This window comes from Monomorium pharaonis, chromosome 1 (genome assembly GCF_013373865.1).
Source record: "Monomorium pharaonis isolate MP-MQ-018 chromosome 1, ASM1337386v2, whole genome shotgun sequence".
Lineage (NCBI taxonomy): Eukaryota > Metazoa > Arthropoda > Insecta > Hymenoptera > Formicidae > Monomorium > Monomorium pharaonis.
Genome location: NC_050467.1, coordinates 20,712,094 through 20,738,575, shown reverse-complemented (window position 1 = coordinate 20,738,575; position 26,482 = coordinate 20,712,094). Strand labels below are relative to the sequence as shown.

The 26,482-nt window shown below is 34.6% G+C and overlaps 1 protein-coding gene across 7 annotated transcripts in view; it reads left to right on the top strand.

Annotated features, from left to right (window-relative positions):
* Window positions 1-25,777, top strand: part of LOC105834520 (nucleolysin TIAR) — a 532,534-nt gene extending 506,757 nt beyond the window's left edge. For 3 of the 7 annotated variants that reach the window (XM_036295522.1, XM_036295524.1, XM_036295523.1), the window contains 4 exons: window positions 3,725-3,854; window positions 5,327-5,568; window positions 6,106-6,289; window positions 25,234-25,777. In XM_036295522.1, the coding sequence (XP_036151415.1) occupies window positions 3,725-3,854; window positions 5,327-5,568; window positions 6,106-6,289; window positions 25,234-25,608 (931 nt within the window). In that variant the 3' untranslated portion in view covers window positions 25,609-25,777. Of the gene's footprint in view, window positions 1-3,724; window positions 3,855-5,326; window positions 5,569-6,105; window positions 6,290-10,588; window positions 11,396-11,531; window positions 20,611-25,233 lie in introns of those variants that run through there. The other 4 variants (XM_036295528.1, XM_036295525.1, XM_036295527.1 and 1 more) reach the window with 4 other exon arrangements.
* Window positions 25,778-26,482: the final 705 nt, after the last annotated feature.

Below are 26,482 nucleotides of genomic sequence, written 5' to 3'. Positions count from 1 at the left end.
TTCCTTTGACGTGAATTGTTTGTTCAAAATATTTACAAGTTAATGCACTGAAAAAAATGCAATATATCCAATAAGATATATAGTTGCGAGCTGCCAACTGCAGATATACTCAATACAATAATATATGCTATTACAGTATCAACATTGTACTTGCATTAACAGTAAATATTATTGTATTGAGTATTTTATGTAGTTGACAGCCCGCAATTACATATGTTATTGGCTATATTACTTTTTTTTCTGTGTGTATATAAAGATCTTTACAAAACTTTTACTTGTAAAATATTTTTGGTTGATTATACAAATAACTGTTGGTGTTTTGCAAGTCGCAACATGTAGTATGACATTATATAAAATTAGATTAGATTAGATTAGATTAGTTTTTAGATTTGATATAAATTTTAGATAGAAAAACTGAATTATGGATTAATTATCTAAGCAAATTATGTTTTATTAATACAATGCACTATTTAATTTCCAAGAAATAAAGGATATTGAAATATAAAAAGGCTATTAATCGCCAAAATTAGCGACTTTCTTTTCTCTCTCTATCAATATGATATAGATATAATATGTAATGGTGTCATGGAGAATTATAACTGTGCTCTAGTTTTTTTGTTATAAAGTTAACACGATATTCGTAGGTTCGCAGTTTGCAGATCGTGTTGATCAATTCATTAACTTCTTGCACGATCTGTATAATTGTATGTTTACGAAAATAATTAAAATCGACTAACAATACTTTAATCTTGTTGACCTAAATCAATATTTCTTGTCTAATCTGCTTTACTTCTAAAACAGAAATATGCACATTCTATGCATTTAGTAATCTACATAGTTTAGTAGTTTTAATAATCTACGCTACCTGAAGTAGTCTATCTATTTCTTAAAAAAATGTGCGTGTGTGTGTTTAAAATAACTTTATCTATTTTTTATTACATAAAAAATATACACATACACAATTTTCTTCTTTACTATAAGTTTTTTTTTTTAATAAATGTGAATGTAAAGTTCACGAATTATTTCTCTATATCTTAATGAATTGTCGTAATTAAAAGTCGTTTTACTCTATTGCCGTTTAAATTACAAAATGATTTATCGATCACCAGACTCCACAAAGAACACTTAAGGCCAATTCTCGTGAAGAATTAAACGGAATTAAACGGAACTTTAGTATGAAACCCTTGAAACCATTTCACTGATTATATAATCAAAGTTCGTTAATTACCGAAGCTTTTACTGCCTTATAAAAAAAAGAAATCTAGAACAAAAACTTAATATATTATTATCGTACGTTATTGTAAATTAATTCCAATTTTAATTTATGTCTAACGCTATGTTGTAATAATAACTTAAGTACAACTTTGTACTTATCCTCGTTTCTTGAAATGCTCATTCATTCTCACTATGAGAATGTAAAAAATTTCGCAAAATATAGAACAAAAATATGTAATTATTTTTATTTTTTTTCAGTTTCTATATAATTTCAGTTAATAAATGTATGTTTTTATATCTAGCGTATGTCTTGTATAAAATAAAATAATAAATAAAATATGTCTTTATCTCGAAAGATATTATTACTTTTGTAATTGATTATCAGGGAAAGTTATGCCATTCTTATTGAAACCCATTATTTAATTCATTCTATCAATCACCCTGAAGCCATTCTGCTAAATTATTGTACATATATTATGCATGGCTGATGATATGCTTACACCGACTGTTCGGATAAATTTATCACAGAATCGACAATCTGGCCTAAGGCCAACCAGGTGGAATCATCGTATGTATACAAAGGATACATTTGCATAAAGTGATTGGATTTTGAGCGTATAATATAATGGTTATAGCAAGACTTGAGGAAATTTTACTTTAACAAAATTATGTGCGATGATTGGTACCAGCGTAATGCGAGTCATCAAATGAAATTTTACGAAATATTAGGAAATCGCATGAATGGTGCATCAATACCACCGTCGCTTGTGATTTATGGCACGAAACGCGAGAACATGTCGGGTCAATGGCAGCATGTCGGACTCATCAAGCTCGAATCGTGGCCATTTCATTAATCTACCCATTACATTCACACAGATCATATATTTCAGTTCAACTTCCCATACTGATGAAATCAACTTTATTTATATTTCAAAAAAATAAATAAAGAACTGTTAAAAATTCTTTAATAAAAATCATATTTTATAATGTGAATAATTTTATTTATGAAAATAGAAATTAATGCAGATTACAAATAAAAATTATATTCAATAAATACAGAAGATCATATCCGTACCAATATTTTCAAGTCAAAGAAGAAAGAACGTAATAATTCAAGAAATCAGTTGAGCATTTATATCTGCCAAAAGCGAATTCAGCTTCTGCCCTAACGACAACAAGAGATCCGTGACCTACCTCAAAAAAGACTGGCAAGAGAGTGGGACGGTTGCTCTAGAACGAACGATAAGAGAGAGGATGAGGCAAAAGCCTAGAGGGGAAGCAGGGGTGAAAGAAGGACACAAAAAACCCTCTCTTACGTATCTTCTACTCTCTATCCCGTATTCTCCCTCGTGCTCGCTGCTCGATATCCTTGTCTTTCTTTATCCGATGCAATGGCCTCTACCGTTTTCGTATGTCTGCCACAATTCCGTCACCCTTGGACAATGTCCGTCGTTCAGATATCTTCCGTCTAATTGCTCTTCCTCCCTCCGTTCTTCCATAGCGCGGAACCCGGAAACGAATATCTCGCGATGACGTATGGACTTACGACAAGGTACAGCGAGAAAGTAAGGCGGGAGGGTGGATAAGGGAAGGTCTTTTCTTCTCGGATGAAAGAAAGAATCTTATCTGCCGCTGGTTATCGCTGGAGGTACGGGTGAGAGGGGAGGAGAGGACGTTGCTGACGATGACCATCGTTCGTCCTACTCAACGATTGTGGATGGAAGCTCGATAGATAGGAAGGGGCAAACTCATGGACGAAGTTGCCATTGTGCAATCTCCAACGAGAACGTTAAAAGTGACCTAATCCTCGATAAATTCAATAATTCCCTGTCACCTTGCTGCCGAATGCTCTAATCAGTTTCTTCAAAAGTTCTCGCCGTTCAATACAAACTTAATCAGTTTATCGAAAAGTGATAGATCCCGTACGTTGAATAATTGAAGAGTATTGTGCATAGAATTAATAATATTTTTGCACTTTTCGTTTCGAAATAGAAACACATATAGATCTTTTGAAGCACAACAGAACTATTAGATTATAGACAAATTCGATGTAATTGAAATATTTTGTTCTCTCTTTTACGCGTTCCTAATTTTTTAAATTTGTTATAAAAACACGACATTATATTTTAAATTTCCTACGTCAAATATTGTAATATACATTTAGTCATCAAAACAATACTGATTTAGCAAACTAGAAATTAAACCTGCATAACCAGTGTGTAGAATTTAACATCGAATACCTATCTGCAGTAATCTAGATTCGTCGAGATTCACAATTACTGTGCTCATTCGTGCGCGCAGTAAACTCGCATAAATTAAACTGCACTAGTCGCAGAGACCATTTCGTTAAGCTACTATAATAAGGTCTGGTTTAACTTGTGGAAAGAGTACCGTATTGCTCCGGAGATTTTTCTTTTTGTACATACCATCGCACCACACCAATACCAACATTGACGTCGAAGGACACGTCCTAACAAAAGACTTGAATTCTCTTCTCTTTCGATTTCAGGTTTTCTACGAAAGAGTCAGCTACGCACGCCATCGTAGCAGTACACAACACAGACATCAACGGCCAAACGGTAAAGTGCAGTTGGGGCAAGGAGAGTGGAGATCCTAATAATGCTCAACAAACTGGACAGGTAAACGCTCTCCATCTTTTCCTTTTATCCGCTCTGCCAGAAGGACAGTTTCGACGTGAAATTCCGCCTTCCGTGTTCTCCAACATTTACATCGTGGCTCGTATCAAACCAGAGAACTTTTCTGTTTTATTTCATGTGAATAAGCATTGGCGCCGATTTTCCTCGAGATGCAATGTATGAAAAATAAAAGCAGTGGCTTTACGTGCACCAGTAAATATGAATCACAAGCGACTACATTGCAGAAAGTTAGAGTTATTTGAAAGAGAATTGTATATGTTGACATTAATATCAAATCTAATCTCTAATGTCGGCGTGTATCAAAGCGATGAATGCAGAGCGACAGATTCCTCGGTATAAACGTAAAATTTGCCGTTGTTGGGCGTATCACCGAAACTGAATAATAAATACTTCTGTCTCAAAGAAGCAAGAGGGCCCAAAGAAGGAAGTAGTTATCAGATTCGATGACGATCGGTTCCTTCCGATTTCGCGCGAATAAAGTGTCTCTGTCGATATATCAGTATATGACCTAAAAGTCCGGTGAAAGAGTAAAGACGGAAACAGAGAGAGAACAGGGAATCGGGCAAGATTCCGGTCTATTCAGGTGCCTCTCTTCGAAGTGTGTCGGGCCGGGTCTCTTAGCAATTAGCTCCGTTAGGATGGGTAGGTACGCCCGATCTGGGAATGGTACCCGAAGTACTTCCCAAACCCTCTCGCACTCCTCGGTAGTACTTCCGTGCATCCATCCACTGCTACTCGGCCCGTGACATCGCTCTAATTGATCTCTATTCCCATAACGCGCTTCTCCCTGGGGAGCCGAGATATCACGTTAGTACGTATCCTGCCATACCCTGTTCTCGTATTCAACGGAATCGAACTAGTTTGCGTGATATCCTGGTTCATCGTACCGCTTTAATGAAGAGCATAATAGTTGCACATTATTTCTTCCGTAAATCTCTTAGAAGCAAAACTATCGAAAAATCAATGCAATTTAAATATTCTATTCGATAATGATAATAGCATTTTCTCAATATCGTTTTCCAATCTGATATTATAAGCTTAGAAAAAGAAATTTAGATATTCGGCAAGAAATTATTGTAAAATAGAAAAGCAATACATTTTCTCATATCATACAGCTTAATTGCACTTGTATAAAAAAACAAATTGTATATTTTGCGGAATATATTATTTTATGAGTAATTCGGATAATAGAATAATTTGATCTGATTTCACATTGCGCGCCATAAAATAATGAATGAGTTCACGCGAGGAACAGCGAAATAATAAAAAATAATTTACGTGACAGCAATGAAATGATCGCGTTGAAATTCTCGCGTCGCCCATTTCAAGTGAACGACCACACAAATCTTCGACGGAACGAAATTACCATTCCTGACCCTATCGACATCGTTAAGCATAAAATCCAGACAATGTTCTTGCTCTTTTCTATTTCATTGATCTTTGTGCTCTTTCAGGCGTTATCGTCGGCGACGTACCCATACTACGCGGCGGCGGCAGCTGCCGCCGCGGCGGCGGCGGGCGTCGCGGGTGTCGGAGGCGTCGGTGGCGTCGGCGGTGCTGGACAACTAGGATACTGGTATCCGCCCCAATCTTATCCTACGACAGCGACACAAATGCAAGCTGGGGGCTTTCTTCAAGGCATGCAGGGTTACACCTATGGACAGTTTGCCGGATATCAACAGGCGCAATATATGGGGTAAGCTTTTCACGCAAGATACGTTTTCTCTCTTTTCCAAAAATCAAGCTTTCAACGACGAAATTTTAAATAATTGGAAATTTAAATATAACATAAATGTATCCCTCCATCTCTCTCTTTGCGGCATCAGTGAATTGTAAACAAACAATTAAACAATTAAAACAGTTAAAAAATTTTTTTAATGCACATTAATTTTGCATTGAGAACATATAATTATTTATAATTATACAAAAGCGTATATTACATATTGATTATATATTGATAAATTTATCTCACAATTTTTTAATATTTATTTTAGAGCTTTATTATTATAATAATATGCTTGTGTGTGTGTGTGTGTGTCATTTTTAATAAAATTATCTTATAGCCGACAATACAAAATATAAGTTTTCAAACATTTATTAATTTATAAATTAATTATAACAAAAATTATATAATATTCTTGTGTTTTAAAAGAAGCGTTAATATTATATCGAACAAAATGCGAATGCATTTTTACAATTGCAAAATTTGACAATTATATATTTTTTAAAATAGAATGGGAATGGGTGCTGTCCATGCTGCTGGTACAGCGGCAGGATGGGGTCAGGGATTACCTGGGGGACCACAGTTACCACCACACCACGCCACGACGGTCACGGCACCCCCAGGGGTGCAAGCCGCACCCCCGCCACCACCGCCACCGGCACAAATGATGGCCTACCCGATGCAACAGTTCCAGGTAACCATTACTTTATCTATCCCTTCTGTACACGCGTGCAAGTGTGCGTCGTACTTGTTTGTGTGATGTTCGTTGGCTAACACCGGAGTGTTTCGCTTTTTACATACCTTTGCATCTTGCCTCTGTTACGTCCAAAAGCAATTTCGTCAGTGCCGGTATTGGCTTGTAAATGTTGCACGTGAAAACTCGATTCGATATCAAAAGGATATCGAAGGCATGTGTCGGCAGAAGAGTGCGCATAGTACATATATACATACATATATACATATATATATATATATATATATTGTCGGTGATCTTAAAAAACCTCGTAAACTTGATACTTGATGTATCATCCGAAAGATTGAACGACAGAACATGGTACGCTTCACCAGGAACAATTTTGCCCGGGTGAAACAGTAAACATGGCTACAATAACACATGTGATATAATTAGCTACACACATACATATATTCGATATAATATTTTGGCTTGAGTTAACGATATTGCGAGGTTAATGGGAGCAACCGCGATATGCTAATTTCAGTAATTTATACCAGCATTATTTACAATAATTACACACAACGTATACAAATAAAAACTTGCGTTTTCTTAGATTATATTGCAAACTAAAAATTATTTTCTCTCTGTGAGACTAATAATAAACTGTCCCAAATATCATAAATGCGCGTTATTGATCTACAATTTCTCCGTTGCTAATTCAGCTGAAAAAATTATTCATTCCCATAACAAAACAATAAAATAATGAATAATCGAAAAATTAATAATTAATGAATGAGGAAAATAGTGCTGTGTATGAAATACAGATTACTATTGGGATTAAATATGCTTGTGCGTTAAAGCTTGTGTTTTTTTAACAGAGTTGGGTAAAAGGCAAAGAGAGAACAGAATATCCATTACATTATTTATATATGTATATTATTTGAAATTATAATAAAATAAATAAAATGGTAAGTATTCGTCAAACAATGACAACATCTTACCCATCTCTACTATATAAATAGATGTATTTTTTGGCTAGTTGCGAAGAATGCATCGATTTTCTCACTGACGAAAATGCTTCGTGGCAACCGTGATTGTATAATTGTGTGGAGAATGTTTGTAGTACGCATGTCTAATAGATACACATAAGTAATAGCGAGAAATAACAAAAACTTTATATATTGTTTTTATTATCTTGTACCGAATTTCGAGAGATATTAATAGAAACTGAGGAAGCCAAAGTTACTTCAATTTTTTTTAGATATTTTTAACGATGTTTGGTGTTGCTAAAATATTCGTAAGACACACATGATATTATGTATAATTAGACATCATGTTTCGCTAAACAATTACATTATGTATTTCTTTACATAATTATCTTGGTAATACAATTTTTAATCCGTTAGCACGCTATTGCATTTTTACTAACGGAGTAAATTTTTAAACACCAGACATTGATGGAGCAAGAGGCTCGCTTTCCCCGCTCGACATGTGGTTATAGGAGATTGTCGAGATTTAGTTATGTTGCAAAAAGTTGTGGTTCATGGCAGTGAAGTGAAATATGATACTTATCGTAGTTGTTGTCCAGAAAAATACACCTCGACCATTTTGCTTTCTGCACAGAATGCACACGTAAGAAAGTGCACACTGCACACAAGCACATTGGCGTACAAGCGCGCACATACCCACTCATACACACGCGCACACACACACACACACATCCGCAAGTGCGCGCGCGCCATCGCTAAAAATGAAATTATTATTTAAAAAACTAGAATATTTGAAAAGAGATCAGGGATGGCTTCGGGCAAGCGTAGCGAATGCATTTCAACTCAGCACCGCTTTTAATGCGTTCTTTTTGCTTCAAGAACAATTTCTGAACTTGACAACTTGAAGTCTCAGAATTGAGAATGACTAGCTTAATTTAAAAGCTCGCTAAAAACTCTAATCTGAAATTTTCAAATGAATTCTGTTGTTTGTTTTTCCTTTTTTTATTATTTATTATAAAATAAATAGAAAAAATTTTATATGAAACATACTAAAATTAAAAATTTTTTTTAGTTTTATATGTTTATTAAAAACATTATTATATAAAATCACATGCCACCTTATATTAATATTCCTACTGTACATATCTTTTTATTTTTTACACAAGTTTAATTATTTTTAGGATTGTTAAACTTTAGATGATGGAATTAAACAATACACCCACAGAAAAAATTTCTGGACCTCATGCTATTACTCTTCGATCTATCATAAAATAGGATCGATGTAGCACCAATCATATTTATTATCAAAGAAGGAATATTTTATTCTTAAATGGAAAGTTCTTAAATCTAGAATAAAATGATTTTTGATGCTATCTTATTAATTTTCTTAGAATAATTTAGTAAATTTATGACAATCTAAGGATATTTTGGATTTAAGAATAGACCGATCTGAAGATAGAAATTTCTGATTTAATCTTAATCTTATTTTATTTTTATATTACATAAGGTTGTAATAAGATTAAATATGTCAAGAATATTTTTTGTCTTAGTATCAGAAATCCTTTCTGAAAGGGTACAAGTTTGTTTTTTAAATAATTTCGGCTTAATAATTGTATTATGATATAAAACATTCATAATATTATAGAACATATTAGTTTAAAGTTAAGAGATCTTATACTTTCGAGAAATTACAATTATTAGATATAAAAGGATAAGTTTTCTGATCATCAGGACTAATAGACTATGTTAAAGTACAGTAGAATTGAAATAAACCAAAATGAATTAATGAGCGAGTGTCTGATTGTAAATTCGATTTAATTCCTTTCCGCCATCGCTTTAATTTAATGATCCACAAAAATCTCTTCCAACGAGTAGGCAAAAATAAACCAATTAGCATCATAATGTTTCCGGTTTTCAAGTTTAATCACACATTTATCTAGCTTTCATATTCTAAAAGAACAATTACACTAAAATATACACGTAAGCGTTTTAGCACAGTATTTCCGTATAACTTTGAAATAAGTTACACATTTAACAATAACAGATAAAAGATCTTTAAATGACTATTATCAGAGAAAATACGAACAATTTAGGATAGCGTACCATATTGTACACGCTATATCGATTTCGGCTTTCAGTCATTAATCTGCAGCTGTTTGCAATGCCAGTAAAACGGTCGTCCATATATATACAATATACGCTTAAGAAGATATACATATCACGTGTAGTTCTAGTTGTTTAGTGAATCTTTTGTATATATCGCACATAGAGTGGAGTAAAAGTCACGTACCATTGCTCGTCTATCGCATCGAAGGAGATATTTTGGTGAGGAAAGTTAGCTCGCTTTCGCACAAATATCTCTTTCCGAAAAACCGAGTTCGCATTATATCACTGCATGTCAAGCGAGATACCACTTTGAAAGTTGCTTGAAAACCAGCCACCGAAACCATCCTCAATTGAGAGAGAACACGAGTTCTTAGTAACGGTACCGATAAAACAATAAAAGAGAGATGAAACGTGGAAAATATATCGCCATCAGGATAAATTGCAATTGGCTTCCCGTTTATTTTGCTAATCATTTTTTTATTACAAGAGAGAGAGAGAGAGAGAGAGAGAGTTACAAAGTTTCATGTTTGATCACAGGATCTAAGAGAACAAATTTATACACGGATATTCACAATTTACAACCATGAGTTAAAAGCTGCGAAGTTATGAACATGTAAATATCCCCGTGTAAATTTGTCCAGCGTGTATTGAACTTTAACCTGCAGCTAACAATACAAAATCTGTAATATCAGCCAATGGAAAGTTAACAAAAAAAGAACGTAACATAATAAAATTAAAAGAACCAATCACATGGACATCATAAATATAATATTGATATATGAAAAGCTATAATAGCCTACTCTCAATATAGATCTTGACTTGCATGAATATGGAATGCGAAATGTAGACATTGCATGCATTATGCTTCTTGCACTTTATCTAATTCAGCTCGAGTATCCCTCTGGAGAGTACCTTTCTATTCTTTCTTTATTTTTATAAAGTAACATGTTAAATATATAATGTACTATGTTTTTATACATTTATTTATGTTATTTTTTATGGCAATCCAACAAATTAAATAATTATTTCAAAGTATAAAGTGCGACAATTTCAACTAAATATTTTAGAATTATATTATCAATTGGAATAAATTTAATTATGATTTATATAGTAAAACCTTTTATTAATGCATTATTTTAAAATTATTTGATGCTTATTACCTAAGATGGGATGCTCGAAATTTTCAAAAAGACTATCTTTATTTACATATTTCGGTTCGCAGGCACAGTGATCGCTACCACTATCATCGCACGGCCTGGCTTATCCTTTCTTTCGAATATTAATTAGCATCAGGATAACTGTATCTACAGCCTGGCTCAACCTCGCATTCAATTTGAAATTACTTGTTACAGTTTGTTTTTATGCAAAAGGATAATATTTTCGATAGAACGAAAAGGAAACGAGAAAATGTAAGAAAAGAAGACAAAATAAAAAGTGATATTTGCCTCTATTTTATTAATCTAACAGTTTGTATTCGATTATAGATAACAGTTTATATTTGTAGTAATTTAAATTTATCTGGTAATGAGTGAGACATTGATAATTAGATCAATAAAAAGCATTAACCTAATTTTGCAATTACTTCGTCGGTGCTGATATGCTAAGAATCGTAATACATGTAGAATTTAGGACTTAAATTATTATGCAGTTTTTATATCTTTACTACTATGCCACAGTGGAGGTTGAGTCATGGTGAAGGTAGATTCAGATCGATTAGAATTCATGTAGTAAGATAATGTGAGAAATTGTAACGAAAAAGTAAGAGTGAGAAATGATAGGAGAATAGAAGTGAAAGAGTTTGTGTATGTGTGTGGGTGTGTGGGTGTGGATGAGAGAGAGAAAAAGAGAGAGAGAGAGAGAGAGAGAGAGAGAGAGAGAGAGAGAGAGAGAGAGAGTAAATAAAAGAGAAAAAGAAAAAAGTTAGAAAGTACATAGTTAAAGAGTACGAGCACGAATGAGAGAGCGAGAGAGAGAGCGAGAGAGAGAGAGAGAGAGAAAGAGAGAGGGAGAGAGGAGAGAGAGAGAGAGAGAGAGAGAGAGAGAGAGAGAGAGAGAGAGAGAGAGAGAGAGAGAGAGAGAGATGATTATTGTCGAGCACTATTTCTATTACTTTCTTGAAATTCGGACCAAGATTTAACCAGCGTTTGTGTGTTCAAATGGTAAAGTGTGTTCTTGGTTGCGGTCCAGCTAGCGGATGAGGACTGGCTGACGCCTAGCCTTCTAGTGTGATGGTAAGCAAGTACACCCCACCAACAGGAACAACTTCTACAGCAACAACAGTTACCACCACCATCACCACCATCATTTCCTCCTCCACTACTACCACCACCTCCAACTACAACAATAATAACAACATTTCCGTCATCATCGATGCACAATCGACCGCGACAGCAAAAGCAGTAGAACTCATGCCATTTCCGGCTTGACGATGCGCGAGTCGAAAGGCAATAATCATGAAAAACAGATAACACTTGCTTAGTAAAAACGAAGAAACAAAGTGAGAAATAAAAAAATAGTGATTAAGGATCATAATCCTAGGTAATCTTGCGCAAGATGCATCCAACATCCCCATTTTCCCATAAGTTTTCACGTCCAGTGTAAGAGAAAAGAACCGCTACTGATTATTAAGCGGAGATACCTCTCGTCCAGTCTGTAGGATAATCTAGCATCTTGCTCGGCTTGAAGAAATAGATAGCGTTTGCCGTTACAGTAGTATCCGAAGCTTCAATACAAAACACAAAATCCGGCATACACGTGAATAAGTCATTCGTGATGGTCTGACAGTCTTTTTTTAGCGAAATTTAGCGACTGGCCAATTATGCATACTATGTATCGTCCAGTGAGATAATGAGTACACGAGAAATATGAGTCCGCAAATGTTTAACGGAGTCGTGGTTTATCACCATTTTAATAAAGCGTATAAATTCCTTGATCCTCTTTACGAAAAAAAGAAGAGTCCCCGACAGACCGCCGGATACAAATTCGTTACACGGATTCATTATTTTTGTAGTTTGGGCTTAACAGCGAAAATAATAACTCAAAGACATAATGTCGAAGGGAACGCTCGCAGCCGAATGCGACGGTTGGCGAATGGCTACGGTGTATAAATGATAAATATTATACAAAGATTAATCGAAGCATACTCTCGTGAAGATATATAAATATATAAATATATAAATATATATATATATAAATGAAAGATATATACATAAAAGAATAAAGATTATTATAAACAAAATTCAAAACAATTAGCTAGTTAGATAGGCATGTTATATTAAAAGTTATTCGAGGTCGATTCGATATTCGGCGGCAAGGAGGAAGTGGATCTTGTGTATATTCGATAGCGCAGCATTTTTACGGGGATGAAGTAATCTCGGCCCTTTTGTACAACCCGCCCGTCTCAAAAACCACGGGAATTACTACTGGATCCACTGTATCTTATCCCATTTGCCACTGCGAAAAGACTTCGTATCTCAATCAAATTCTTGTTTATCGAATTCATGGCCAAACGATAATTCACACATTGAAATCTGTGCAGGCGATTTAATATCCGTTTTTATCATTCGAATTTGTCTTTCGAACACGACACTTAGACCTGTTGGATACTTTTATAAAGCAGACAGATATATACACGCCATGGGAGACATCGTCGAATTAGTATACATTCCAAACTGAGAAAGTGGCGAAACGCGCGAAACACCGTTCAGATCACCGTGGTTTTTAAGTAAACATTAGATTTTTATATAAGATGACTATGTAGAACCAAAGAAAATCGATATTTTGACGTTTAAGCAATAAAATGTTAAGGTTAGGAAGAAAAAAGGCAGCCGATCCCTCCGTCTCTTTGTAAATCAATCTCGCTGCGTAAAACGAGAGAAAACACGAATTCTTAACAACGAAAAAAAATAGTAGAATGAACAAGATAGCTAGAGGAGACGGTGCGTGCACACGTGTATTTTAAATTCGGGGAGCAGTAAAACTATCACAATATCCTCGTTGTCCCGAATTTCGACTTGACCAAATTGATACAAAAGAAAGACGAGACCGAAACTCGTAAGCATAAATAAATCGCGAATATGTAAGCAATTGCATGAGTGCAATCGTACATATGGGAGAGCGCTAGAGAGGGAGGGAAAGAGAGTATGAAAGCGAAAAGAGAGAATGAGTGGGGAAAAAAGAAAGCATGAGAAAAAGAGCGTCGAATAAATTGCACAGCACAAGAGAGCAAAGGACGAGGAAAAAGGGGTTAAACAATTCGTAGATAGACATATTGCACAAACAGCACGAAAGTTAGATTAGATGAGTTAAGTTTTTTGTTCACGCGTGCCCTGTCCGCGCGGCAACCGTTTAGGATTTTGATCGTACGTAACCTCATCATCGACGTGTTTCTCTGCCATTAAAACTATCCGCTTGCTGTGGAAAAGGATCGGTCAGAGGAGGTGGGACGAGAAACGAATCGACGAAGTGATAGCAGTTTTAACTTGAAAAGATGGGAAGCGGCTGAAACTTATTGCAACCCGTTTCCGTTATCTTCGTGCTCGATCGTTTGTATCTCCATCGTTCTGTTTCTTGCTCCTCGTATCTACTGCCTCTTCTTACCCCTTCGGTTTTAAGTACCACAACTCATACTCGTCGTACCGATAATATCCTCGCTTTTCCTTCGAAAAGCGTTGATATCGAAACGACGAGTAGAACCGTAGCAAACTTATATAGAAACTAGTGAAATTAAAACTTCAAGCCCTTAATTGGCAGAGTCGAAAAATAATTTTGATTTGATATTTCTATATTTGAGATTTTTAGAAATCTGAAATATTTCAAAATTATATATATTATATAAAATTTTTACAATTAATTTTTTGCTCTATGAGACTCCAAAAATTATAACCTTAAAACCATAAAAAATCATTTATCTTGCATGGAATATACTTCTGAAATTTGATATTTGACATCATGAGTTTTCAATATCTGTTCCTTTTTTTTTCTCATTATTCAAAAGCATCACTCTGTGTAAGGTGTAATAATTTGTATAGACATCTCTTTCGAATATTTTTCTCATAGCATACATTCTGTGGGTATATAATTTATAATTTTGCTTACGCGCGCACGCACGCACGCACACACACACACACACACACACACACACACACACACACACACACACAAAACAGATATAGGGTGCTTGCTTTAGGTTTCGTGCTCATAGCATTTTAAGCATTATTTCATCCTTGTTGTTTATCACATATTAAATAAGGATAAGTGATTCTTACACGTATTGTGAGCGCTAAAATGAATGCAGCTATAGATGATAGAAAAAAAAAGAAACAGAAAGAGATAGATTCGATTAGATTAACAGGCGAAGAGAACACATCGATGATGACTGAAACAAAAACGAGATAGGACAAGCGATAGACGACTTTGGTATTAATCAAAAGATAGACGGATCGTGTTTTAAGTAAATCAAAAGCGTGTTCGATGTTTCTCAATCAAAAAGATCAATGATCAAAGTACGGCACACACGAAAATGCTTGAAACGTAGCGAAAGAAGGAGAATGGCACAATCAAATCTGCCCAATATCGCATTTATGTTTTGTGATGAAAGTAGTGAAAGAAAGGGTGAAAACAAGAGAGAAAGAGGGAGGGCATGAGAGAGTGTCTGTGTGTCTACCAACGATCCGTCGCGATTGTGTCAACCAGTTAAAAGAGTGATTTTCCCATGAGAGGAAAGCTCGACAATAAAAATCGCCACATTTCAGCGTTTTCAATCGCAATGAATGATTCTGATATAGTAATTCATACATAACCAAAATTAAGGATAATAGTGTTGCCGCTATTTTGGCTGCATTTCTGTTGCCTTGCTCTTATTTGATTTGCAGCTTTACGAAGAAATGTAAAAAAGAATCGTTATATCTGACAAGTTATTTTCTACGTTTGAGCGAGGATCATAAAAAGATATATTATAATCAGATTTATTTCTACTTTGTGTTGTTGTTGGTATATATGTTATTAGAAATATATTTATTCATACATATGTTTAATTACCTGCACATAATTTTCTTACTGAATGCATTTAGCTTATTCTAAATTTTATTATTTCTTTAGTTTAGTATAATATATGAATTATCATGCACGATCGCACGTGATGTACGCGACCACGATTATTTCTTGCAGTTTTTGCATGTTGATAAACATCAATTTTATAATCATTTTTCAATTCAGTTCTATCGTAACCTGCACATTGAAAAATTTTATCTCTGTTATTATAATTAAATATTATTCTTTCATTGTTTATCTTTATAATGTGATAATGTTATTATGAAATATTTAACAAATTATTAAAAAAGTTAAAAATATCAGAATGTAAATATATTTACAATAAAATGCAGGTTACCATCGCGATTTGCAAAAGTTTCATATTATTTATAATTCTAGCTTAAAACGAAATCGTCATGCTATATATAACCGAATCTCGTTTTCTAATAGAAATTGGGTGACTAGCCTCGAGGACACGGCACGAGTATGCAAAGAGAAAGCAACAAAATTATAAATAAATATATATACATACATATAAATACAAAAATGCATATATATATTATATATATAAATATATATACTTGCGCGCAGCGGCGGCGAGGGCTGTTATTTTCAATCGTCGTGCGTAAAACAAAGCACTGTGCGTGAAAAAGAGAGAAAAATTTAGCTTTTAAGAAACGATATGAAAAAAAACATATATATATAAGTAAAAAGAAAATATCGTGTACATTATTAGTTAGGCAAAAGAAATAAAAATATAGGTTATTTTTGTGAAAGGTGGAACGAGCGAGGGGAGAGAGGGTGAACAGAGAGAGATCGTGTGGCAAGAGGGACCCAATGGCAGACTGTAATACGAATTATGCAATAAGAACCTGTTATAGCGTGCGTTTGCATCTGTCAATCAATTCCTGTACAGTAACGTATACCGGGAAGCGTTTAATTGACAAAAGGACATTAATTGGATTTGACACACTCTACTTTTACGTTCCTTACGTTCCACCTAATCGCTCCCCTTATCGAATTGCTCGCTATGCACTCCGACTCGATTCCACCTTCGACAGAGAAAAAGTGAGGGATCCTGCATTCTTTCAAAGAATCAGCGTGGATACTCCGATCTTGTAAAAAGTATTTAAAAAAAGACGCCTTAAACATGAAGGCGTGTGTATAACTTGATGTAGTCCTGTACATTGTCTAGGACACATGTACCGAGTGGAGTTAGCCGATTGAGCGAATACGTCGCGTTAAACGGAAAACCAAAATGTAGCATAAAGTGATAGATAGATAATTATTAATGTAATCTGACTTAGTATGAAATAATAAAGGGGCAATAGAATCGCGGACGGAAACGACGGATGACGGGGAAGTGTGAAACGGGGCGAAATAAACTGTAAAAAGGGGGGGGGGTAGGCAAACTTGACGAAAGTCACACCGTAGGGTAAAACTGGCAAAAGAGATCCACTTATGGTACCTAAGTCATGAACCCATTCGGGAAAGGGGACACGCGCGCGCATACACGAGATGTAAAAAAAAATACATATACGCGTATGTAAATACACACAACACCAAATACACAAATGCACACAGCATACGTGTAGGATATAGCGGCGAGAAACTTAACAAAAAAGCTCTAGACCGTAGTCTAGTCTAATCTAGCTTGTCGATCATTAGGTTAACAAAATAAAAGCGTTCATGAGGGATAGTGCAATAACAATATCCGCAACTTATACTCAGCACTCTTATACGGCACAAATGGCAGGACACGTGTATATGCATACACCAAAGAACAAATATACATAATTGGTATGTATAAACATATATACATGTACACACATACACACAGAAACGCGTGCTGCGGCTGCTGCCTCCATCCTTTGCCCGCGTCCTTAACTCACAGTGCTCAGATTCTATAATTCTGACAATTGGCGTATTAGATAATGTGATTCACATCATTTCAAAATTTTTGCTATTATATCAAGCTTTACCGAAGCAACCGCTCCTGGTTATCCAATCCTCATCGAACAGTCTCAAGTTACAAACAAAATTCAATGCGTGCCTTTTTCTTTTTCGCTCCTTGATTCCTGTCACGTAGCGTGTTTTTTCTCTTCTCTTAGTATTTCGTAACGGGCATTGTGTCATTTCGACTCTTCTTCATCCGTGCGTCTCCTTCCTTGATGCTCTCTTATTTGTTTCCACGATTATCCTGATGCCACCGCATATATTCCTCCGCCTGAACAGACTTATCTCGCGGAGACTTACCAAACGATAGTCGACAATCATTGAAGAAACATACATTTAGAAACTTGTACGTGTTCTTTTCACCGAGGGCTAGATATTAATTATCGTCACCGACGTGTTTGCAGTCTCGTGCAGGCAAGGACAGAGGAGGTGGCATCGGTTTTGGGGAAAGTAAGAGAGCAAGGAGTATTAATTGCCTACGATGCTATCCTATCGTGTTCGTAATGCTTTTGCCTCGCGCAAGTGTACCGCAAAACGTGATTTTGATATCGATCAACACGTAGGTATCGCGATGCACACACGAAACATATCATCGAGCCAATCAGCCGATCCTACCACTCCTAATTAGGAACTGCAATGAGGGATGTGGAATGCAATTAAGTGATTGATGCTTCAAGTTACTCCAACTGCAATTGTGCTCACGAAAACGTTTTTTCTCCTTTCGCGACATTAGAGCGGTGATGCTTGGGAAACTTAGCTGATCCGGTAAAATTTATTGCACACTACATTTGTTTAGATCATAACAAATTGCGTGCGTAGCAATGACAATCGTCATAATTTACTTCAATATAATCTGAACGTGATATCAAGAATAGTATTCATGGGCTGTGTACTTAAATTAAGATATTGCTTTATAATTTCCATTCATGATTACTGTGTTCTTTGCACTTCTGTGAAACTTTCTATGTCTTTCGAATATCTGTGAATGACAAATTGATACAAGATAGTAAGTTATTGGAATTTTTAGCGTTTTAATTAACGTACAACATAGGCATATCAGATCTATAATTTTTTATCGGAATAATTTGTTATAGAAATACAAAGTTATACATAATTTTATACTCTTCTAAGAGGTACTATACTTTTTTATTAACTAAATTTTAAATTGTAAATCGCAATTAAACACGTATATTTCGTTTCTAACCGAGAGGTGCATTTAACTTAACTATTTATATTCAGATGCCCCTCGAGAGTCTAATATAATTCTTAGCGGGACGAGGGCAGCAGTCGAGCCAAATTGGGATACTTACCGATGCAAAGCACCGTGGAACCAGCTTAGTGCTAGAGCAAGAATGTATAAGAAAAAAAAGCACACAGAGAAAGAAAACAAAAGTAGGAGCCGTAAGCGTAGATACCGAGCATAAAACATAAAGTAATGTATGTATATAATCATATATATTATACAAGAAAGACTACAAACAAAACATGCGCATCTATATATAATACAAATATGTATATTATATATACATATATGCATATATATATGTGTGTGTAAGATGATAACATTAGCCAACAGATAGAAGCTATATCGAGTATAAGTTTGACGAAGAGAAGAAGGAAGCGAACGAATGCGGATGCGCGGCATATGTAAATGCGCGCTCCGCGACATACTGTGTTAAATACCTTTAGTTGTAAGAAATAAGAAAACACATGAGATGTAACTCGTAAGGGAAAATAGATGTGGCTAGCCTGTCGGACCCCCTGTGCCCCCAAATATAGATATTTGTAATGTATGGAGTGAAAGCGGGAGAGAGAGAGAGAGAGAGAGAGAGAATGCGTGAAAGAAAGCGTGTGAGAGAAAAGAGATTAATAGGGCGAATATGCGAAAAAGTAATGGAAGAGTACGAATGTGTCGGATGGCATACGAAGAAAAAAAAGCGGATGAGAAAGCGTGAAAGTGAGAAAGAGAGAGAGAGAGAGAGAGAGAAACGAGATCTAGTATGCTTCAGCGGAAAAAGCATTAAGAGATAAAATTCCAAAAAGAGAGTACGATAATTATGATCGCGTCCGATTCATACAGAAGTTTACGACGTTCCTTCATTTTTCTCGTAGCTTTTCGTACGATTTGACGAAGTATGCGTTGCGGGGCCCCGTAGATATGGCCCTTCTCCCTACCCCGTTGCGATACGCGGCATATCACTTACGACCGTACGCTAAGAAGTTAGGTGCCTTTATCCACTTCTTTATGTGTATGCATTTCGGTAAAGAGAATGACAACGAGAAACTGAAAAAATAGCGAGAACGCGGACGATCGGGAGAAAAAAATATATACATCGGTAAAAAAAAAACATACACATACTATATATCACACATGAAACGGCACGGCGGAGCTCGAGGGAAGGGGCCGGTACGACATCCATCCATCGTGCATCGTTCGGCACTGTGCTCATATTAAACAGCCACCGAAATGTTGGCACGACGAAAACACAAACGGCAACAAGCGTCATAATAACGAAAGCGACGAGAGCGATCAAGCGCTCGCGATTTAAGTATACTTCCGCGATTAAACGTATGGCCCGCGGGGTCCCATGGCAGCCTCGTTGCATATTTAAGTTAAGGAGCTGGGAACAGCTCGAGAGCGTCACGCCGAACGAGAGCTGTATAATGTACATGTAATTTGCAACGATGCGTGACGGCGCACGCACAAGCAACAATACACAAATTACACACGCATACACATGTAGAGAGAAAGAGAGAGAGAGAGAGAGAGAGAGAGAGAGAGAGAGAGAGAGAGAGAGAGAGAGAGAGAGAGAGAGAGAGAGAGAGAGAGAGAGAGAGAGAGAGAGAGAGAGAGAGAGAGAGAGAGAGTACGAGAGAGCTGGATTACACGCGCAGGCAGTAGATACAGGCATGCATACACAGATATGTGGGAGGTGTACGTTTGCAGAAACAATTTTCACACAACACGAAATATACACACGCAACACTACGCGAGACGCCCTGGGACGTGCGTAAAAAAGAATAAACGTGTATGATATTATATATACATAACATAGCATATAAAAGTACATTATAAATAATGATGAATATAAATAAAAATATATATATAAATACTATGGAAAAGTAAACAAAGTATAAATATGAAGGAAGTATATAAACGAAAATATAGGATAAAACACGCATAGGCTTAAGAATACAAGATATTATTATGATGATGTATGGTTGGTTTATAATGTAAAATATATTATAGAAAATGTATATTTGTGTTGTTTAAACTCTCTTCCAATCAATCCTCTACGTCAATCCTTAGAATAGAATAGAATTACTTGCTTATAATTCTTGATATGATCCTTGTTTTCGATTTTTCTTTACTAATTTTACACACACACACACGCGCGCGCGCGCGCGCGTGTGTGTGTGTGTGTAGATACATACATTTATGTTTATTTTGATATGCATTTGCAAAAATAAGAAGATTAAATCTGCTAATAATTTTACGAGTTTTCTCTCGTTCATAATTTTTGTGCGGCTAGAGTAATTTCGTAGTAATAATCTTTCCTATCTATTTATATGATGAAAACAAAGAGCATTTAACTCTAAGTACAAACAACGCGTAACAATTAAACGTTTGCATTCAGCAGTAATTAAACGTAAACATCGCTCGCATCGATAGTAGCCGCGAGATATAACGGCTGTATGCGCTTGTTTTGCCCTGTTAAAAAAATAAGGGTTGGGCACCACAACGCGGGTAATTATACAAACGTGGCGAATACGAAAACGAAGAGAAGGATATATGCACACCATATGAAACATTAACCGAGAAAAAATGGAATTGTAGTTTCAGTTTTTAACAATCGCGATTAAAAAATATTTATATTTATTTTAGAACTTTTAAAATAATTTCTATGATATATAAAAAAGTTCTCTTAATTAACGAACTGCCTAAGTCAATACGAAAGCTATTAAAAAATTGTTTTAAAGCGAAAAATAGAATCATTGATATAGTTATAGAGGACACGATAAATGATTTAGTTAATTTAAAAACGCCGTGTGTGTGTGTTTTATTTATATATATACATATATATATTCCTCAAAGTTCTCTATATTTTTTAAGTATTTCTGACAATGCAAGAACACTGAAAACTTGTGATATATGATGTGTATATTGTCCAAATGTGTTTCAATGATTAAATGCACTCCAATCTCCTCATGATAATAACCAAATAATGTGAGCAACAATATCTGAAATGGAAAATAAACAATTGAACTGACGATTTTCAGGAAAGTTTATGCCGGCAATCGCGAGTGCAACTGTGGATGCAATGCACCCTTTGCGATGTAGTACCCGTGCATTCGTGCCCACCTGTGTACACGTTTCCGCGTAGACGGGGGATCGTGTGTTGCGTATAGCCGGTAGATACAGCCGCGCTTAATTGCGAGGCAGGGGTGCGATGCCCGGTTATTTTAGCCCAGACTGACAGACGCGCGGACATGACAGCCGAGGAAGTCCGAGCTCCCTATTCGCGCCGTGTGTGCAGCAGCAGCATCACAGTAATGCTCAACCACTCCCATGTCGTATTGCACTAATCATTTTCTTGGCAGTTGCTAATTCTCCGCGAGCCGGAAAATATCGCTTCCTTTTTCACAAAAACCCCACTTTCCGTCTGCGTTTTATATCTCCACATCACACGGGGTAATTTCAAATTTGTTCTAGAAAATTGATAGTAATGATAATACTGCGATATATAAATATTGCATTTGAATAAATATGCGGGCAATTGCTTTGTTCTCTTGCACAATGATAGAGCACAATAATATTGTTAAATATAATAATTACATTTTATCAATTTCACAGTTTTTCATGTCCAATAATTAGTCTTAATTTCATACTTGGATAAAACATATGATCAAAATGGTAATTATTTTTAAATTTTTGGATACTGTATATCATAACAACAAATGTCATTATACAGGATTATACAAGCTTTTCTAAAGAAAATTATTCAAAAAATAAAGCTACAAATAAATCACATTCACAGAGTTGCAACACACAATTTAATTTTTAAGAAATATATAAATTGTGTACACTAATTGTGTATTTAATATACATTAAATTGAAAAAATGCATAAATGTATAAATTTGTACACAAATCTTATAAGTATAAAAACACAATTTAATTATCAACAAAAAATACCGAATAGTAATAATGATGTACATATTTCTAAAAATTAGTTAAACTCAAAGTTAATGCTCACAAAAATTTGGGAACCTCTATCATATGGATACACATTCACCAATACATGAATACATGTATACGATCTATCACGTATCTTCACGTGCGTGATGTATAAATAGGCGCGCGCCTCCCTGTGTGCGAATGCACACGGGCACAGATCTCTGTTAATACATCGAATACCCAACGGCCGTACAAGAGAATAGCGTAGTATAAAGCATAAACTACAATTAGTGGTAATCCGCGTGACACGGGCATGGCACCCTTTGCGCATATTAGAGCATTAGCTACCGACTCATACGGGCGAACCGTACATCATTTCGGGACGTGCCCACGTCTACCGGCAAAATCGTTAAATTTACGAAGAAACATGACTGACCCGATACATAATGACTGAATACAACTCGTTTAGCATGTCACCCATATCTACGTACAATATTATCATCGTATCATATCATTATTATTATAAATGATCAGATTTTCTTATATTGTCAGATTTATTGTGAACACTAAATTTGCTGGGATTTATAAAGAAAGCAGTGATCACGCAAAAGAGCTAAATGTAAAGATCAATTTGTGTGAACACTAATAGAACGAAGCAGCAATATTTTTTTACACCACACTTTATTAGAAAATGAATAATTATATGGAGCTTTCCTATTTCTATTTGCATCGCAATTTCGTCATTATTTGCTGCTTCTAAGTTGCTGCATCAATTAAAGTGATAAACGGATCTCGCGAATGTTGGTTGGTTAATGTGGTTCTCGCGATTATCGAGACGTTGACGGTGCATCTTATGGATAAGGGCTCTGTGAATTCTGCTACTTATCTATACCGTCAAGGTACTGGAATGAGGGCACCGCAATTTTATGGTTTCGCGGAAATAGATATGGACTACACTCAAGAGCCAAGTGAGGCAAAACGCGATCGTAAAAAAAAAAGAAAGGTATCAGTCTATTCTGGAAAGGTGCATCGTCTGCAAAGTCTGTTTTAAGAGGATGAAAGATTCTCGAAATGTAAGTTCTTTTTCTAAGATTTGCGACGTAAAGTAGATTACTTAAAAGTTACGGTGAGTCTTGCCCGTATTAAATCGTTAAAAATCGGTAAAAAGACAATTTATACGATACACTAATCACAATTACATAAATGCTGTATTTATACATATATTTATTTTATGTATTTTTAAACATTAATATTTCTATAAAATAAAATGACAGAGATAAAATGAAATTTTTATAAATCATAACTTTGATAGTAAAAAAGACTGATATAAGAATTAATACAAATATATCAGTAAAACATGAAAATTAATCGTCCTCTTTCTTTATTCTGTTATATTATTGTTTTGCATGTAATGCAACGTTTCAACGTTCTTAGAACAACGTTCTTAGAATCCTGTCTCTTTGTGTAAAATTGTTTATGTAGAAACTATAAGTATTTGTAAAAAGTTCTAGTCAATCATAATGGTTAAATCTTTTTATGGTTAAATTAAAACTTTTTGTAAGAAACATCGGCAGAAAAAAGAGTTTGAAATAATTAATTTTCTCTTGAACTGAACTACGTCACTAGAATAAAGTTTGGATTTACAAACTGGATTCACAGGAATTGTGTGGTACGTTCACGCTAAATAACCTGTTCCATATCAACAGTCAGTTCCAGTCACTTTGTAGTAATTTGCCTAACAGATAGCTATGGCGTAACTTTTACTAGCGAATACAAATCAAGCTACCTGCATGAGTATCCATAGTTGAAAGTTTAAGTTTGAGTGACTAAATACATTGGTTTACAACAACGTATCTTCTTTTTGTGACGAAAGTTCTTAAAGATTTTTCAAAAATTAATTTCTGATTACTTATTTTTTTTATTTTATATTTACAATCTGTTATTACAATTTTGAGCACATTTTTTATTTACTTTTTTATTCAAAATCCAAGACTTATTTAGTGTTGAAATAATAATTGTATAATTGATAATATCTATGTTATTCAGTTTCACCGTATTAATTTAATTAAGAGAAATATTAGTTTTTGCATGATATTACAACAATATTTGGTCAAAAATAGTTTCATCTTTCTATTTTTTTAAATATTTACTTCTTTGTTAAGAAATAACATTTTTATACATAAATTTTATATAAAAAAATAAACATTTTGTGTATTTGAATATGTTAACAATTTATATATATACATAGAACTTTGTCTTTATACTTTTAAAAATATATAGATCTCTAAATTAAAATTTAAATTGAGCATGTATTGTGAATATTGCTGATAATCAGTTTTGAAATGAATTTTCAATATACATTTTTAATTCGCGCAAAATTATAATTACTTCAAAATCTGTAAAGCGCAATATGTGATTAATGCAATACCCGCGCAAAACGTATGATGAATAAAATGCATTTACGGTGTTTTATATCATTGAATATAAAACATTTTCAAACTAATCATTTATTTATTGACTATTATATAATATCAATGTATTGTTAAGTATTTATTTTCTAACAGCAATCATGATTATCATGTATTTCGTTGACAATAGAAATAAACAAGTACTATCTCATTGTTCCAATTAAGTCTAATTGATGCCTAACTTGAAACAAAGGAAATATGGTGCGAAATTCCAATTCCTTCATTTCAATCAACAGAAAAGTTTAGAGCAACAGCCTCGGAATGAAGCAAATGTGGTTCGCAGAATTGGCCTCATCGGTCACCAGAGGAGCGTGGAACAGCGTAGTTCCCTCTGCCATTCTCATTTGCGGTTGTCGGTCCACTGCCATTCCGCCGCCCTCGCAACCGCTTTCGTCCTTTACACCTTCGTATATTTCGTTCCAGCAACATCACGTTACGTTGTAAGTCTCCTCCGAACGGCCGTAAGATGCATAGTGATTGATTGTTCAGTGTTTCGGTATACGCCGAAACTATTGAAAGTGGTCGAAACGGGCGTCGGAATCCAGCAATTCGATTCTCACGCAATGTACCGATTAGACCATCTCGCTACAAGGGACTATGTAATTACGTAACAAAAGAATTTTAGATGTACAACATTATTATGCCAGCATTTTAAATTCTAATTCATCAATCTTTTATCATTGAATGTTCATCTATTAATGTTATCATATAACATAAGCATCTGTTATTTCTATTGAAATACTAACGTATACTTCAAATAAATGAATTGTTTTTTAAAAATGGTTTATGGTTTTTTTTTTTTCTTTACCTGTGTGTTATTCCAATTACATAAGCTATGGCTTCTATAAACTTGTCAAGGGAATATTCAAGGGAATATTTAGAAACAGTTATTTTTTTATCTAATACTCATACAGCAGCGAAATTTTTTAGAGATATTTTAGAAATGTTGCAAATAATAAGTAAAATTTCATAAAAATTGCGAAATATCTCTGAAATAATTTTAAGATAGCTCTAAAGTAGCAAAATATCACTGGTTTTTGCTCTTAAAACTTTATCAAAAAATTTTTTTAATTACTGGAAGATTTGAAATTTTACCTTTTTAAATTGATTGTAATATAAGATTTCTAATTAAAAAGAGTATTAAGATATTTAAATATACAAAAATGTATTATTTTGAATTTATAATATGTTAATTTTAACCCGAATGATTACAACGTAAAAGAAGTATACAGATTTATGAAGTAAAAATATCTCTTTCATTAACACGATGCACATGTGCAGAAATAATAAAATATATAAGCTATTTTATGCATTAGTCTCTCAAACTTGAAAATCTAGTCAAGAGTCAATATGTGCCAATTACGAAAACCTATCTAAATCTTCCTCGAGGGCTCTTCTTGCTTCAAAGGAGGAATGTAAGTACATCATTAGCTAAATAGGCAAAAGAGTATCAGAAAGAGAGTAATTCATATATATATAAATTAT